The sequence below is a fragment of the Alosa pseudoharengus genome, unplaced genomic scaffold (assembly GCF_046254945.1).
Source record: "Alosa pseudoharengus isolate Yale_2024_CS ecotype anadromous, Long Island Sound unplaced genomic scaffold, YU_APseudo_1.1 YU_APseudo_1.1_scf_7, whole genome shotgun sequence".
NCBI classification, from domain to species: Eukaryota; Metazoa; Chordata; class Actinopteri; order Clupeiformes; family Clupeidae; genus Alosa; species Alosa pseudoharengus.
Genome location: NW_027468859.1, coordinates 12,377,053 through 12,395,166, shown reverse-complemented (window position 1 = coordinate 12,395,166; position 18,114 = coordinate 12,377,053). Strand labels below are relative to the sequence as shown.

The 18,114-nt window shown below is 45.8% G+C and overlaps 1 protein-coding gene across 6 annotated transcripts in view; it reads right to left on the bottom strand.

Moving 5' to 3' along the window:
- LOC143109863 (kinesin-like protein KIF13B) overlaps window positions 1-18,114 on the bottom strand; it is a 35,506-nt gene that overhangs the window by 12,772 nt on the left and 4,620 nt on the right. For all 6 annotated transcript variants that reach the window (XM_076272658.1, XM_076272657.1, XM_076272659.1 and 3 more), the window contains exons 4-27: window positions 15,365-15,377; window positions 15,084-15,144; window positions 14,724-14,816; window positions 14,387-14,567; window positions 12,671-12,758; window positions 12,204-12,338; window positions 11,871-11,983; window positions 11,310-11,415; window positions 10,383-10,595; window positions 8,995-9,105; window positions 8,547-8,681; window positions 8,186-8,316; window positions 6,817-6,903; window positions 6,473-6,657; window positions 5,511-5,784; window positions 4,657-4,819; window positions 4,064-4,210; window positions 3,637-3,786; window positions 2,760-2,885; window positions 1,729-1,905; window positions 1,309-1,466; window positions 746-878; window positions 187-330; window positions 35-61 (exon numbers count right to left, since the gene is read on the bottom strand). In XM_076272658.1, coding sequence (XP_076128773.1) covers window positions 35-61; window positions 187-330; window positions 746-878; window positions 1,309-1,466; window positions 1,729-1,905; window positions 2,760-2,885; window positions 3,637-3,786; window positions 4,064-4,210; window positions 4,657-4,819; window positions 5,511-5,784; window positions 6,473-6,657; window positions 6,817-6,903; window positions 8,186-8,316; window positions 8,547-8,681; window positions 8,995-9,105; window positions 10,383-10,595; window positions 11,310-11,415; window positions 11,871-11,983; window positions 12,204-12,338; window positions 12,671-12,758; window positions 14,387-14,567; window positions 14,724-14,816; window positions 15,084-15,144; window positions 15,365-15,377 — 3,151 coding nt within the window. The remainder of the gene's footprint in view (window positions 1-34; window positions 62-186; window positions 331-745; window positions 879-1,308; window positions 1,467-1,728; window positions 1,906-2,759; window positions 2,886-3,636; window positions 3,787-4,063; window positions 4,211-4,656; window positions 4,820-5,510; window positions 5,785-6,472; window positions 6,658-6,816; window positions 6,904-8,185; window positions 8,317-8,546; window positions 8,682-8,994; window positions 9,106-10,382; window positions 10,596-11,309; window positions 11,416-11,870; window positions 11,984-12,203; window positions 12,339-12,670; window positions 12,759-14,386; window positions 14,568-14,723; window positions 14,817-15,083; window positions 15,145-15,364; window positions 15,378-18,114) is intronic.

Here is an 18,114-nt window from a genome sequence, read left to right as displayed (position 1 = left end):
CGTTCTCAATACGAGGACGCTTCTTTTACGTTACCTGGTAACTGTCCAGCTCTTCTCCTTTCTGTTGAAAAGACAATGAGGCAATGAGGACATAAGGTCAGAAAAAACACAAATATAGCAAAAATAAACAAATACAACCTCACTGTTTTGATTGATCAGACAGAAGAAGAAACACTGCTTTCCCACCTGTGATTCGCCGCCTTTGGAAGGGCGGGTCTGACGGACCACAACGTTGCCCACGGCAACGGACATGATGGTCTCGGCGATGAGAGGCAGTGTTCCAGACTCCTGCACGGAGCGCACCTCCACCTGAATACGCCGCGACTGACCCTGGCAACGTAAACCGAGTAAAGCAAGTTCACACTGTCAGTTTGCATGACACTCCAGTGGGCAGCTTCCTAATCCCTGTTTGTGTGCTGGACACTAGGCATCAACACAGACATCTGGACAGAGCACCTTGAAACAGCACAGTGCTTCCTCTCATAGAGCAACTATAACACACTATAGCAGTCCAACGCCCGTGGCAACAATCGAGAATCAGAAACACACAAAGTCCTTTTCAAATCTTCAAAAATGGCCTGGCCCATGGCTGAATTCAGGCATAGTGCCCACACGAACATTACATTACATTACAAAAAAAAACCTGGGACCATCACCCTGACACACTGAAATACTGAACAGCACTAAAAGACTCTCTCTCTCTCAGACGGATGTGGGATGAGTGGTGAGTGGAGGTGGGAGGTACCTGTCGGAGCTGGAAGATGCCCCCAGTGCGCACGTCCTTGGCGGGCACCACCTCCACAGGGGTGAACTCGCCCCCCTCGTTCAGCTCCAGCACCTGCACCCACAGTTCCAGCCTGCGCAACACCTCGCTCCATCTGAAACAAACACAGAATAAAAGGTTGCTTGGCGTGCCAGACCCTTTGCGCACATTCCAGCAGCTTAGTGCAAATGAGCCTCTATACTACTGATTCCTATGAGCTCCTGCAGTCATAGCCTAATCACACAGCTGTGTCACCACCACACATAAGAAAGAAAAGAATACAATCAGTGGATATGTGAATGTGTGTTGGTGAGAGAGGGAGAGAAAGAGGGAGTTGTATGGGATTTTGCACTCATCTTTGTTCATCTCATTTTGGCCTGTATGTGTGTGTGAATGTGCTATATTAAAATAGTCCTCCCTATGAGTCTTTTGACCCCGTTATGTGAGTATGTGAGTATACTGTGTGTGTGTGTGTGTGTGTGTGTGTGTGAGGGTGTCTTGGCCTGGGTGAGTGGATGTAGGATGTAGGGTGTGTGTGTGTGTACCTCTCCCGTAGTGAGCGAGTCTTGGCCTGGATGACCCCCAGGTCCCAAAGTGCCAGGTTCCTGCGGGGGTGGGCCAGCTTGTGGCCGTACACCTCGATGGCCACCGCCCCCTCCGACAGGAACTCCAAAAAGTAATCTGTCACCGCCACCTCAAGCTCCTGAGGACACCATGCACACATCACACACACACACACACACACACACACACACACACACACACACACACACACACACACACACACACGCACACACACACACACACAATCAAACAGATCACACACACACAGCCATACACATCCACAAACACATCACATCATTAAGCACACCATCACAATGCATAACCTTTATACAAATAAACAACATCTTGCACATAATACACACACACACACACACACACACTAAACGCAGGCTGCTGCTGACCTTGCTGCTATCGAACACCACCAGGCACTGGGGCTCCTTGCTGCTGGGTGTGTGGGGGGTGGACGGGTCCACCTCGGGGGCGATGAACACAGGCTCCTCCTGCTCCCAGAAGTGGTACTGGCAGAACACAAAGTTGGACAGGTGCTGGGGCAGCCCGGTGGCCTGCACGACCCTTACCTGGGGACAGGGGTGAGGGAAGAGTCATGGAGTCAGTGTTAACGCTGCTGCTGCTGCTGCTACTGCTGCTACTGTCATAGTGACTGGCACTGCCACGGCCATGTTTATGGGGAGATATGCTACAGTAATATTCATGGTTAACCACCACGCTTGACTGGCACGGTTAAGACAAGCCATGTTTATGGGGAATTATGCACCATAATATTCATGGTTAACCACTGTAAACATGACTAACATGACATAAGCCGTGTTTATATGGAAATATGAATGAGTAATTGTTGTGACCAATGCAAAATTAGTCATGCCGTAACATTAATGTGTATTTGTTATTCAACAGAAATAATAGGCAACGAAATGGTTCCTGCAATGGAATTTTATTGCTACGGCATAGTTCATCTGTAGAATGATAACCATAATGATAACTACAATGTGGGTGGTGAAAAGATGCCATTATTAAGTTCATAACCAGAGTTTGACTCCTGCTCTTGTACAAACTCACGTTTGCATGATTTAGAAGATATGTTATTCAAGGGTCATCCACACCAAGAATAATAACTATAACGATAATGGCAAAATAATAAAATAAAATAAAATAAATAATCGCTCTAGCTAATATGAATGACGACTTCTACACATAAGCTATAACGATAACAACGCTAATATCGCTATAGTTACAGTTATCTTCATAGCTAGCATTCCAGGTGTGAATGGGCCTTTACTGATATGCTATCAATAATACAAAACTCAGGTACAGATGGTGTGTGGCGACAGAGAAGGGATCACATATTTTGTAACATTGTGAGGATGGGTCCCAGTCTCCTCCCCCGACCGCTGTGACCTTTAACATGTCTCACCGTGCAGACCAGCTGTCTCTCCTGGCCCTCCCCCGTGAGGCCTCTGTCGGGCTCCTCCGAGCCGACCTCACTCTCGTCCAGATCCCCGCTCACGCGCTCCACCTCCACATGCAGGCGTCCCGCCACCTGACACACACACATGCACACACACACACACACATACACACATATAAACACACACACAAACAAACACACAAACAAACAAACACACACACAAACAAACAAACAAACACACACACACACACACACACACACACACACCTTGAGTTCAAGCTCTGTTTCAGAGGAGCTGAGAGTCATCCAAACTGTTCAACAAAATAAGTGTGGCAAACTGAGTTTGGTCTTCATTCAGCAATTCAGATAGAGACATGCTTAAGTCTCAGATAAGACATACAATCCTGTCACCATGACTACCTTCCAGCCTACCCTGACCTTGTAAAACAGCACAGAGCCAGGACATCCTTGGAAAACAGGCTCATATCTGCCCTTGGCGCCTTGTTTTTGCTAAAGTAATGTGAAAACCCATAGCAAACTATTACACTGTCAATGCCACAAAGCTACAATACTGTTGAGCCTGGTAAGACTGGCAATTCCTCCAGAACAACACTACATTATGAACACGCAGTATGACCTGAGCTGAAAATAATGTATGATAAATCCTCATCCTGATTCATATCTTGCTAAGTTGCTATGCCAGTCAAAATGAACAACTAACATACTCATAGACAGAAACGGGAAGATACTGAACAGTGACGCATCTTTCCAAAGGCCGTCTCTGCAAAATGTCTGCTAATGCTACAGTCAGCTCTGAGCACACTCCCAAAACAAGGTCACTTCAGCAGAGCAGCAAGGACGCAGACTGGTAGTGGACACATACCTCCCCCTTCTGGTTGATGATGGGTACAGCATACTGCAGCTTGACGTCAAAGAAAAGGCAGGAGAGGAAGACGTTGGCTACACCAATCAGGCTGTGGTTCTCCTGCTCCTCAAAAAAGGGGTCGGCCCGCTTGAAGTAGCTACGCATCACCTGTGAGGAGAGGGGGGCATGTGTGTGTGTGAGAATATGAGTAATATTCAAATGTACTTAATAAAGAATTGTGATTGTCTCTTTATTAGTTTTAGATTGGGGACCTCCTTTTCTTACAGGTCCAAACAGATACATTCCAACATCTACTGATTTACTGATTGGTAGCCATCTGAGCTAGAAACAGCCTCAATGCTTCCTGTTGTGCTGTGTGTGCTGTGTGTGTGTGTGTGTGTGTGTGTGCGTGCAGGTGTGTGTGTGCATGTGTGTGTGTGCTCACAGGGTTGTCCTCATCAAAGTCCTTCCACTCCTGGTAGAGCTCCCTCATGTCCACCAGGCGGTTCTCCATCTTCTCCATGGCCCAGATCTGCTTGCCCTTGCCCTTCCTCCGCACCTGCACGGCCGGCTCACTCAACACCGCGTCACGCTGGGAAAGAGAGGAGAGGAGAGGAGAGGCAGGGAGAGAGAGAGAGGAGGCTTTAGGACTGACTGAGGGAGGGAGGGAGGGAGTGACTGAGTGTGAAAGAAGTGATAGACTGGGACAAGAAGAGCAACTGAGGGAATGTGCAATGTTTAAGTGAGTGAGAGTGAGTATGTGAGTGAATAATAATTCATTTTATTTATTTCATGGTGCCTTTCAGAACACCCAAGGTTTCCTTATAAGGTGTGTGAATGAGTGAGTGAGTGAGTGAGTGAGTGAGTGAGTGGATAATAATTATTTTATTTATTTCATGGTGCCTTTCAGAGCACCCAAGGTTTCCTTATAATGTGTGTGAATGAATGAGTGAGTGAGTGAGTGAGTGTGAGTGAGTGAGTGAGTAAATTTGGGTTCTGCTTACATTATGTGCGCGTAAAAAGGTGAGTGATACACACCTTCCTGTTTGCGTTGAGGTTAGCTGCGGGGATCTGTAGGGTCACTCTGTACTCTGTCCTCTTGTTGAGCTCCTCAGCGATGAAACTGGCCTCCTGGACCAGCAGGTTAGCCCGAACTATCTGCTCTCTCAGCTTCCGCAGGCTGCGCGTCATCACTGCCTCTCTGCAGGAGAGACAGACACAACAAGACGGACGCACGGATGCAAGACACAAACAATGAGTCAACAAAACAAAAAAAGATTCTCTAGACAGGAAAATGAAACAGTGAAACAAAACATAAAACAGCATTCTTTTATCAAACCCTACTGCTTTAACTTCCTTCTAAAGGAGTTACTTAAGCTGTATGTATTGTCAACACATTGGATAGAATAAAATAGCTAACAAAATTAATACATGTATGAAGTATGAAAACAAGTTATTTTAATTGTACATGCGGTCTCTGGTGGTAACTCAGATGGTACCAGGTACCAGACAAACAAAGAGTAGATTAAATTACGTAGGTTAGATTCTATTTCATTTTATTGTCATTTGTACAAGCACAGATGGGGCTAACCCAGGTAACTTCGGGAGTAACCGCTGATCTCAAAACAACATGTTACTTCAGAAACAAAACAATCGTACCTGGGTAAGCCAGTAACCTCACTTCATCGTGCACCCCTCTGTACTTGTACCAACGACAATAAAGTTGAATTGAGTTTAACCCACGTAATCTACTCTACTAATCTTTGTAGTGAATTACCACCTGAGACAGCAAATTAATGAAACTGTCTTCATACTTTACCCTCTGGTAAGCAGAGCAAACGGAGGAACTCAACCCCCCCCCCCCCCCCCCCCTCCTCCCCCCTCCCCCTCACCTTTCTTCACTCCACTGCCTCAGGCGGCTCTGTGCACCTGGAGACAGCACAGACGCAGACGCAGACGCAGACGCAGACGGTCCGCTCAGGCTGAGGCGCTCGGTGCTGCGGTGGTGTGGCGGCTGTGTCGTCTGCGCCGGCTGCTTCTCGGGGGTGAGGCGCCTGCGCAGCTGCTGCAGCTCCTGCTCGTACATCTGCCGCTGGCGCTCCAGAGCCGAGCGCTTCTCCTCCTCGTGGCGCCGCTCCAGCGTCTGCAGCACCGCCTGCATGGGGTCTGGCCCAGCAGACAAACGAGGAGTTCAGCCAGTCATCCATCATTAATGGATTCGTGACAGAAAGAATGAAAGAAATTAGGGGGATGGAATGAAACAAAGTGTTGTATGTGACAGAAAGAAAGCCAGCATATGGACTAGTGAGGGGAGAAACGAATGAATGAATGAATGAATGAATGAATGAATGAATGAATGAATGAATGAATGAATGAATGAATGAATGAATGAATGAATGAATGAATGAATGAATGAATGAATGAATGAATGAATGAATGAATGAATGAAATTGGGGAATGGAAAGAGGAAATGTGAATGTGACAGAATGAATGTAGAGAAGAATGATGAAATTGGGGAATGAAAAGAGGAAATGTGAATGTGACAGAAAGGCAGAATATGGACTCGGGCTTTGTGAGGAGAGAAACAATGAATGTATGAATTAGATAATGAGAGAAAAAAAGGACATAGGGGAATGGAATGAGAGAAAGTGCATATGAGACATTGAGTGATATGGGACTTTGGATGTGTTAAGGAAATAGCTAGATAATCTACAAAGATCTAGGTAATCTACAAATGGGATAGGATTTATTATCAGAATTCATCACATAATCAGGATTTATCAGTTATCAGGAGCCATTGAGCTGAGAGATTCCACTTAGAGAACAGATAAGTCTCTGGGGCTGGTCTTCTTACCATTGTTCCCCAGAGCCTTCATCATGACCTCGGTCTGGGCATACTCGTAGTTGAAGCTGATGTCACTGGAGCCCTGGCTGACCGTGTCCACGTCCACGTCCAGTCCCTCCGTGCTCAGTCCGGCCTTCATCACTCCAGCCTCCTCCTCCTCAGTGCCACGGGACAGCAGCTTGGGCATGTTGATCCTGCGTGAGGAGGAGGAGGAGGAAGAGGAAGAGGAGGCTGCTCTCTCAGTTTTTCAGCACTTTTTATTGGTTTTAAACAAGTAACAACAACCCCTCTCTCAGGTGTCCTTCACACACACGCACACATAAAAACATAATATGTGGTAGGTGGGTGCTGACCTGAAGAAGTGGTTGTTGCCCCAGAGTATGCGGTCTCCATGGTGAATCTGGACCGGGACAGTGATAGGAGCCCCATTGACACAGGTGCTGCATAGACACACAACAAAGAGATGCTAAAACATCTGATCATAACTATCCCCACACACACACACACACAACACAACAATATCGGGCTAGACATTCCTATGTATGGAAGTGCTTTACAGAAGACCTGTTCCACAGTGACATGCAAGCGCTTGCTAGCTGTGTACTGTTGTATTAGAGTACAATAATAAACATCTGCTATGAATAACCATCTAAAAATTAAAACACCCACTGCCACCAGCTAGCACTAGCAGTATCAGTAATGCTAGCAACAGCACTGTGCCATTCCATAATGACTAGTCGACAAAGTAAAAACCATACCAGTAGCAATCCTAACGAACGCTGCCTGGCTCTACCATCTGTACACTCACAGCAAACTTTTCTCATCTGTTGTTCCCCATTGATGGAATGCACTACCAGTTCCCACCAGAGGAGGGGCATCCCTCTCTACAGTATCTTCAAAAACCACCTCTCTTGGCACTACTAACAGCTGGACATGCTTTATCTAGTACCTCCCACTACCTTCTTCCCCATCCCAACTACCCCTCTTCTCCCTCCCTTGACCTGGCTTGACCTGTTATTCTATTCTATGTGAGTAGCACTTATTGTGGCACCAACAATATCCTAGTGGCGCTGCACCTTTATAACCGTGATTGTTGTAAGTCACTTTGGGTAAAAGCTTTAGCTAAATGACTAAATGTAAAGTACATGTATCTGTGCACTTGTGTCACGTGTGTACAGTATCTCTTCTGGACTGTTAACAACCGAGTGCAACTGTGTGCACTCATCAAGTGCTGGGTGGATCAGGTAGATCTGACTAGACGAAGCGGTCAAATGACACAGAAAGAGGTGATGAATTACACACAGCGTGTGGTGGTGGTGGTGAACAAAACGTTCAGCAGATTGCAGTCACCAAAGGAGTGACTAAAACAAACAGATAGTTATGCTTTGTTTGCATCCAAGTTTATGGATTTAGTTGTGGTAATATAAACATGGTTTGTGTTCCTTGTGTGTGTGTGTGTGTGTGTGTGTTTTTCTGTGTGTGTGAGTGTGTGTTAGTGTGTTTTGTGTGTTCATGTGTGTGTGTTAGTGTGTGTGTGTGTGTGTGTGTGTGTGTGTGTGTGTGTGTGTGTGTTCACGTGTGTGTGTTAATGTGTTTTTGTGTGTGTTAGTGTGTTTTTGTGTGTGTGTGTGTGTTCATGTGTGTGTGTTAGTGTGTTTTTGTCTGTGTGTGTGTGTGTGTGTGTTAGTGTGTTTTTGTGTGTGTGTGGATTTGGGCCCCTACCGTGCGTTCTTGTGCGGACTGAGCACCACTCCAGCGTCGTGGGTGATGTTGATGACACAGTGCTCCGCCTGGATGGCCATTCCACACAACTGGATGTCCTGGGAGTTAGCCGATCCCACACGAGTGTGATCCTACACACACACACACACACACACACACACACACACACACACACACACACACACACACACACACACACACACACACACACACACACACACACACACACACACACACACACACACACACACACACACACACACACACACACACACACACACACACACACAGTAAGGTCGGATCGGACATGGCATTCATCCAGGGACTATCATGTCACATCCAGCGATTTATTCTGCAGTACCTTCAAGTAGTAGACCAGCAGCTCATTGAGGGCAGGGTCAGCATTCAGGTTGACCAGGAAGCACTTGTCCTCCATCACTCTGATACCGGAGGACTGGAGAGAGATGCCCAGACTCTCCAACTGCTTCTGCCTTTCCTGCAAACCCACACAGACACACACACACACACAGACACACACACACCACTGTTTGCATCCCCACTCAATAACTGGACATGTGAGTGTGCTTACAGATCCATGATGGCTGTAGTCGTTATCTAGTTGTTTCTGAAGTCTGATCAATATACATTTATAACCCGTGTTTATCGACTGCCTGTGAATGGGGTTTTGTGTCCTTGTATTGTACATGGGTTTATGTATGTTTCAGTATTCGTCTGCATGAACGGATGCCAGTGGGAAAGAGATTTGTGAGTTCCGGAGCGTGGTTGTAGTGTATGTTGTTTCTTCGTACCTGTGCAATTGCTTCAGTCTTTCTGAGCTTATCCTCCCAGGTGACGGTCATCTCCTGAATCAGCTTCTCAGATTCCTCTAACCTCTCCTTCAGTTCTGGAGCCTTCATAGACTACACACACACACACACACACACACACACACACACACACACACACACACACACACACACACACACACACACACACACACACACACACACACACACACACACACACACACACACACACACACACACACACACACACACACACACACACACACACACACACACACACTTTTATTTGGATCCGAAAGCAAGCAAGGAAAACAAGATCCAAATACTTTGGGAAGAGTCATTGACAAGGTGACAGGTCAACATACTGTTACAGGTCCTTCCATTCACCACACTAAACACTAAGGGATAAACATCTCTGTCTCCATATTTGCATGCTCCCTATGGTGGCTGAATTTTGTCTTTTATCTCCTTTTTTTGCAGCCCCCTGACCACATTCGTATGGACATGGCCTAGACTTCAAATATCAAAGTTATTAGCTTACAGTGGCATCCAAGTTGGTGAACAAGATCTACCACACACACACAGACAGAGACACATTCATTTCCATGGCTGAGGGACAGTACCGTGTTGAATGATGTGTCACCATAAATAGCAGCTGCCCTAGTGTCAAACAGATTTAAAGCCTCATAAATAAATAATTGGTCTTAAAAACACATCGTCGCATGTGGGACATGCACTCTATTAGAACACAATGTTTCCCTACCAGCCATCCACTACAAGAAAGTATGTGTGTGTGTGTGTGTGTGTGTGTGTGTGTGTGTGTGTGTGTGTCTTTATGGGCTCTAATTTGTATGCCATGCAATGGGGCAGGCAATGCATTCATAGCTCTGGACACCAATCATTCTACTAATTTAGTCCTACCCACAAGGGAGGGTCACTGGTTCATGCACAGACAAGGACAAGTAAGAAGTGTGTGTGTGTGTGTGTGTGTGTGTGTGTGTGTGTGTGTGTGTGTGTGTGTGTGTGTGTGTGCACGCCAAGTAAATTAATTTCCTAAAAGGTCAGCACATTTCAGTAAAACTTATAACAAACTTTAAATGACGTCAAACTGTGATTTTAAGTGAAGCGCGAAATGTTAAAAGCGTTACTAATTACTCAAAAGAATTATGCTTGATTGTGCCCTGCTGTGATTTAGTAAATATTGGCATCACCAGTTGTTGTGTGTGTGTGTGTATGTGTGTGTGTGTGTTGTGGGGGGGGGGGGGGTGGGAGAGTTGTGTATGTGTTTGGATAGAGAGAGAGAGAGAGAGAGAGAGAGAGAGAGAGAGATAGAGAGAGAGCGAGTACGTCCATTCAACTCACTATGTGTGTGTGTTTGTGTGCCACTATACCTCAGCCTCTGTCAGCTGGTCTCTCAGCTTCTCCACCTCCTCTCGGAGCTCTCTGATGATGCGGGCGTTGGGGTCCTCGTTCACCACAGCGTGGTTGACGATGCTCTTAGCGCGGTCAGCGTAGCGAAGGGTGGACAGCGTTTCCTCGTAGTTGTCTGCTGCGGGGCTTACCGTGGCGACCATTGCCGTGCGACTGTTGCCGCCCAGGCTGTCCTGTCAGATGGACAAACAAGGCAAATACGATCAGAGAGCAGCACATTATGAGTCTTTGAGAGCCTACCTAATTTCCAGATACAATTTGAACATCATAATAACTGTTGTAAGACTTAATCACCAGAAGTTTTCTGTTAAACAGTTTTTGTCCAGTCCAAAATCTATTACTTTATTGTGAAACTACCCATATAAACCAGCTGTGATAATGTTGTGAAACTGACAACCACCATATTATACCAACAAACTGTTTTGATTTAGATTTTTCCACAGGCTTCAGTACAAAGCCCTTTACTTCTTTCTGTTGTGTTCTAGACTCTTGCAACAACCTGCATCTATATAGGGCTTTATGAAGGCATCCAAAGCACTTTATAGTGAAGGGGAAACCTCACTAACCACCACCAATGTGTAGCACCCACCTGGGTGTACAGCAGCAAATATGCGCTAGAACACTCACCGCACACCAGCATGAGGTGATGAGTGAGGGAATGACTGAGTAAGCCAACTACACTAGAGGGGAATTAGGGGGACAGATTGAATAAGTCAGGGGCCGGATTCATGAACATGTTTTAAGATTAAAAAAAAAAAAACTTAGGGAGAGTTAGGATGTTCTCAAGAATGTTTCTCAAGTGCAATTGGCAAACATTTTTTGTAAGCACTATCCCATTTCGTATGGACTAGTATGGACAGGGTGTTCGTATGAGCTTTGGAATGTACCTTCAGCAGCCAGGTGAGCACGGAGTCTCTGTAGGGAACAAACTTGTTCTTCCCAGCGCCCTGGTCAGCCAGCGCTGAGATCACCAGGCCAAGTGTGGTCAGAGACCTGGACACAAGCAGCACAATTAGGGGCTAAGGGCTTACATCAGAGAGGGCTTTGCAGCAGATCTCTCAAGAGATGAAAGGGTTGTGTGTGTGTGTGTGTGTGTGTGGGGGGGGGGGGGTGGTAGAGGAACAATGGAGAGAGTTAGGAGAACTGGATAAGACCGGAGGAAAGGAGAGCTGGGCACTTGTAACACTGTCAAGAACTACGCAATGAAGCTGAAAGCGAGAGAGAGTGAGAGAAAGAAAGAGTTTGTCTTTTCAAGGAAGAGAGGTGTTTAGAGAGGGAGAGGGAGAGAGAGAGAGAGATTTTTCTTTTCAACTCAAGGAACTTGTGTAATGTGTGTGTGTGTGTGTGTGTGTGTGTGTGTGTGTGTGTGTGTGTGTGTGTGTAAGTGAGTGTGTGAGTGTGTGTGTGATAGTGTAAGTGAGTGAGTGAGTGTGTGCATGTTCACCCACTTGTTGATGTTGCTCCCCTCTTTGAGTCGCTCTCCGGCGGCCCCTGTTTTAGCTGCGCGCTCACTTCCTGCCAGGTCAACTAGGCTCAGTTTACTGACCTTCTCCCCACTCGTCTAAAGCAAACACAAGGGTCAATCCACTGTGCTCTGCTGAGTAAGTAAGTACGTGTATAGGTGCAGATGAGTGCATATGTGCATGTGTGTGTGCCTGCCTGCATGTGAGTGAGAGTGAGAATGAGTGTGTGTGTGTGTGTGTGTGTGTGTGTGTGTGTGTGTGTGTGTGTGTGTGTGTGTGTGTGTGTGTGTGTGTGTGTGTGTGTGTGTAAAATCTTACCCCAGACTGAAGGTCCTTGAGAGTGTGTGTGAGGATGATGTTGAAGACGGCGTGGGAGCGGCTACTCTCCTCGTTCATGTTGGTGGCGGCTACCGTACGAGACTTGTTGCCCTCCGACATCAGAGACTGAATGTCCTGCACAAGAAAGACGCTTCATTCTTATTTATCGTGCGGCAACACACCTCTCCAACCATCTCCAGTTCAAAACTAGGTGAGGAAGAAGAGTTAACTACTGATGATGGTCAGAATTATCATGCCACGTGTGGCCAAGAAGACTGTGGTGAATGGTACTATTGTCACATCTTTATGTATATTGCTATTGCAAGAAATACCATGAAGTAACATGATGTTTTAAGTCTATATTGCTCATTCCTAGTAAACTAATCTATAGAGCTTTATCTTTGGGCATAACGTGAGCTCCCCCGGATGGGAATATGAGTGCTTGTGATGGAGGTGCTGTATGATACCTTGTAGCTGGCTACGGCCAGTCGAGAGAGGCCGTCCACGTAAGGCCCCAGGACGTTGTGCTCCCTCACCCTCAGTGCCTGGCGGCTCCTGAGGAAGGACGACGCACACAAAGGACCACAGTTAAATTTGTGAGGGGAAAACAAGTCAAAGTCAACTTCATACTCTTTTGATCCCGTGAGGGAAATTTGGTCTCTGCATTTATCCCAATCCGTGAATTAGTGAAACACACTCAGCACACAGTGAACACACAGTGAGGTGAAGCACACACTAATCCAGGCACAGTGAGCTGCCTGCAACAACAGCGGCACTCGGGGAGCAGTGAGGGGTTAGGTGCCTTTCTCAAGGGCACTTCAGCCGTGCCTACTGGTCGGGGTTCGAACCGGCAACCGGTTACAAGTCCGAAGCGCTAACCAGTAGGCCACGGCTGCCCCCAATGTATTGAAATCCTCTCTCCGGCCCAATGAATGCAACGTTCCACATTTCCACCAAAGCAATCAAGGCCAAGTTGTGTCAGGCAGGTGGCGTTCTGCTCGAGCTTTCTTTCTGCTAGAGGGTTTTTCCAGTTGCTGCCATTTCTGGGCTAGCTTGAGTAGCTAATGTTTATGTTTTTGTTTATGTTTATGGTATTTTGCAGCCTCTTTTGTCCTAAGCGTGTTCAGGCCTTATGTGTACTAAACAGCCTTTAGATGACATTCGCTAATAATTATGTTATAGAAATTGATATTTTACACGGCATTTCATTTATTAAAAATGAACATTCTGTGCCATCTTACTCCATCTTTGTCCAGTTGCAAAGTCCTATATCTGCTCTCTGCTAAATAATTCTCAGGAGAGGCCAAGGTCTTTCATGTAAGCCTACCTCCTCCAACCCCTGTGAAGCCTGCCAACATACTTGTTCTTTCATCACTCATGACACAGTCTGATCTTCAAAGGTATACAGCACACTAGAGTGGCATGCCCACTCCCTAGACTCCCGTTTTTTATCTCGGAGTACCAGAGTAAGAGGCAAGCTCTCTGAAGTTAGAACAGGGAGTAGGACTATCTATCTTATCGCAATGTAGAAAGTAGTCCATCATGTACTTTTCAGTAAAATCTCAGCAATTCAGCTGTCAACACATTCTCTCTGGACAACACAGTAACAGAAGTATTTCCTCTGATGACACAAATACAGCTGCTGAACAAATGATGAACAGCTCTCATGTTCCAGTGTACTTCCTATTGTGTTTTGTATAGGGGATGTTATACACAAGAGTTAAATAATATGCATAAACAGGAGATGATGATAAGACCGACTTTATTAGCTGTGTAATGCTAGATAACACCAGCTGTGAAATGCTAGTTGACTCGTTTTGTTATGGCGACAGTTGATAGGTAGAGAAAACTCTTGCTTTTAGCCTGCTTCTTTCTGAATGGTAGAATGTCACGCCCAATCCGGTTCGCAGACAAAAACAACAATTTTTTGGTTCCAGCTCTGAACCAAAGTGCCATGTTCTGAACCGCTTTTTGTTTGTTTGGTGGAAATACCCCGAACGGTTCATAAGTTGGTTTCACGAATGGGAACGGAACCAGTTCTCTGTCAGTGGGCTATGAGTGAGTGAAATTTCAGTATGGTTGTGCATGTCTCTGTGTGTGTGTATGGGTTTGTGCGAGTGGAGGTCAGGAAAGTCAGTAGAGAATGGTGTTACAGAGGGGTGAGGTCTCTCTCTCTCTCTCACCCTTTGGGGTCCAGCAGGTCGCGGACCTTCTCGTTGTAGATTTCCATGAAGGACACCTCTACCGTGAAGCTCTCTCCTTCCCGCTGCTCCAGCGCCGAACGCTCAAACAGAGAGCTGCACAGGCGGGGGATCAGGCCCGGCTGGTCAGCAGAGCCCATCATGGTGTAGGACTTCCCCGAGCCTGCAACCAGCCAATCATGTTACAGCAATCTCAATGTCGTCCAGTCAGAGTAGAATGTGATGAAGAGGCTAAGAAAAGTTCTCTAGAATAATTATGTTGCAGTGCTGTTGCCATTTGGTCTAAGTATGGTGTAGTCCATTGTGGTGTGGAGTTTACCTGTTTGTCCATAGGCAAAGATGCAGGCATTGTAGCCCTGGAAAGCATTATCCAGAAGACTTTCCCCGAGACACTGAAACACTACATCCTGACCTGAAACACACACAGACACACACATAAACAAACACAAACACCCACACAACTTGTGATGATGACAAAACAGAACTTGTTCATGGAATGATATTTCTGGGTAGCCTACAGAGAGGATGTGTGAGTGGAGTGTTGGTTTACTTCATCAAAAACTGTACATTTGTCAAGCTAGTCAAACAGGTCTGTCCCTTTTGGATTACTGGAATAGAAGAGTCATTATGAGATTTCAGTAGTGTGTTTTGACTGTGTTCACTCCACACTCTTCCCCACCTGCGAACTTTGTTGTGTCTGCTTCGTCCATCGACCAAAAACAGTAGTCATACGCAAAAACCTTACAGGGGAACAAACAACGAAAACATGTGTTATGCAGGAAATAAAGGTTCCTTCCCATCACTAAAGAAACACAGACAATAGTCTGTTCTAACACTAGAACAGCCATGTGTGACCCATGCTGTTACAATTTGAAATAGAAAATAAACCAGTCAGAAGCTTAATCCACTGTTGGCCTTCCATGTATTCAGAAAGGCTTAATCGGTGTACAGGACTCTCACCTTTGGCTGACTCCTGGATAGGGAGAAAAAAAAACAAGAAATGAACATCATGAGTTTGGATACTGGGAAACTTTTTTGCAACTCTATTAGACTAATTCAGATCAAATGAAAGGGTTGCCGTAATTTCACTCCCATTAAGCAAGGTTTATATATTGATTTAGCTAAATTTAGGTAAATACACAGGGGGGGGGGGGGGCTATACATGGGAATGCTTTTCATTTCTTCATTCTTACTAAAGTATGATCTGATTCTGATTCTTCACTGCTGTGAATACATGGATGTGTTTAATACCTTTCAATATTTGTTTAGTTTTTCTTCTTATTTATACTGTCATGCGGTTTATAAATGGTGCGGCTAATGCATGGGAAATGACAGATCAGATTACAGGTTAAGAAGGGGTTATTGAACGTTTCTCATTGATGCTTGAAAAAAAGCGTTACAGGCGTCAGAGGGGAACACATCTAACTAACACTTTTTATCCTCCACCAGGATGATAATGACTGCAGCACCAACACTATGACCTGATAATAGTTATCTGGTATGGACGTTGAGAGAACAGAGAGCCAGCTAATATGGCTGCACTGGGAGGGCATTTGGTGAGCTTTACTGAGTAGAATTCACCTGGAGCAAAGCTGGCAAGAACATGTGATTACCCTTAAGAATAAGTACCATTGGGTCTTAAAAATGACAATAGAGGAATGTTTAGAAAATACACCCCTCATTTAAAAGTCAAAGGTGGCAATGCGACTTGAGCTTTCTGTGTGAGGTCTTTGATCTTTGAATTTCTATTGAACATGTGCGGACATGACTATTGCCTTTCACAAAGTAGTATGCATCAAATAGGTCTGGTTTGGTAACAATGGTAACAAAATCTTCGAATTCCTGAAAGGCTTTTCTTTCCTCATGTACAAATCTGACGTTGCATTGCCAGAGTGGAGACATTTTGAGGAGATACTTAAAGATACTTTTAGAGTCTCAGACCCAATCAAGAGCTTGGTGCAAACATATGCAACCAGTTTCTGGTTTCTTTGCAGCTCAAGCTAAAACCCCTCAAAATTACAGTTAACAGGTTAAACTTTCATAGCTTTCATGGCAGTGCCTCACATGGAAAAGCATTGGAGAATGTGAGTACAGAAATTCCTTATTTGTCCACGACTGCTGGGTTGGGTTTCTCGCTGACAGAGGAGCACTGGAAGTTAATGACAAATAGATGAGAGCGAGCCAACCAATCAGCAGCCTGTCTGACCTGTTCTGTCGGAGCCCAGAGGCAATCACAGTTGCATGCTGGGACTCATAAAAAAAACAGCCCACTCATCCAAAACAGAGGGATTGGAGGAGGGGATGGGTCAGTCAGAGTGAGACCCTGAGTGATTGGAATCAGTGGTGAAGGAGCAGGGGCTGGGCAGGATATCAGTGGGCCTTTTGTAAGGGGAATACCTGGATAAGGCAATGCAGTCACCTGGGCAGTAGCCAATGAGAGAACAGTCCCACCCTTTGTAAAGAGTGTGAGCAATGTGTGTGTGTGTGTGTGTGTGAGAGAGAGAGAGACAGAAAGAGAAGAGAGAGAGAGAGAACGAGTGTATTTACATGCACATTGCAATTATGTGTGCAAGTGTAAATATAAGTGTGTGTGTGTGTGTGTGTGTGTGTGTGTGTGTGTGTGTGTGTGTGTGTGTGGGCAGTTTGGGGCTGTTCTACAAGCCTCCCACGCATTATGCATGTACATTATGCAAGTACACACACACACACACATACACACACACACACACACACAGACCGGTTTGGCCTTGCCTTCTCAACAGGCTGCTGCCTGCAGAATTATTACCACATCACTGACAGACAGGGCCCCATGGGACACCACAGGACTCCACAAACCGTCACAGCGGCAGAGAGCCCAACCAGAGATAAACTGAGAGAGAGTGAGAGAGAGAGTGAGAGAGAGAGTGAGTGACAGAGTGTGTGTGAGAGAGAGTGAGTGACAGTGTGTGTGAGAGAGTGAGATAGTAAGAGAGAGAGAGAGAGAGAGAGAGAGAGAGAGAGATGTGCAAAGGTCCTGCACCACAACTTCCCTTTCTGCTCTTTCACATGGTCAAACCCACAAACGACACAGCAACCTAATTTTCCCTTTCCCTTACCCCTCTTTCACTCATCTCGACCAAACTGGAATGGTACTTTTTTTTTTTACAATCACCACAACATCTACACAACGACAACATCAACGACACACAGTTCAAAATAAAGACAAACTTCTGCATGACGGCTGTCCGTCCCCCCACGCACGTCTAACAATGTGAGGTGATGAATGCCCATGTGAACACGGGCGAAAATGCAAACAGCTGGCCGACTGGGAGAGCGGCACAGGGGTAATAAAGAGAGGACTGTTTTGAATGTGAGGATGTAAGATAAGGGGCCGCATCGTCTGGTTCCTGAAGAGTAAAGCATCCTGTGAGAGTTCCGGCTCCCGAGGTTCCAACGTGAAAAACATTGAGGTCTGAGAACAACATGATGTCAGCAGCACTGGCTGGACCAAATGACTTAAAACCAATAACTTGGAACATGGAAACAGTGGACAGCGGCAATTAAACTGTGTGACTTCCTCACACACAATTAAATTGAGTTAACACCAAAAATGTACAAACCAAAACTATGCAAAAGCATGCTAGTATTACTTGCTCTAGAGAAGTGATATGCCAGAACATATCACAAGTTCTGATTTCTTTCAGTTGTTCACATCCACCCTTTGACAAAGA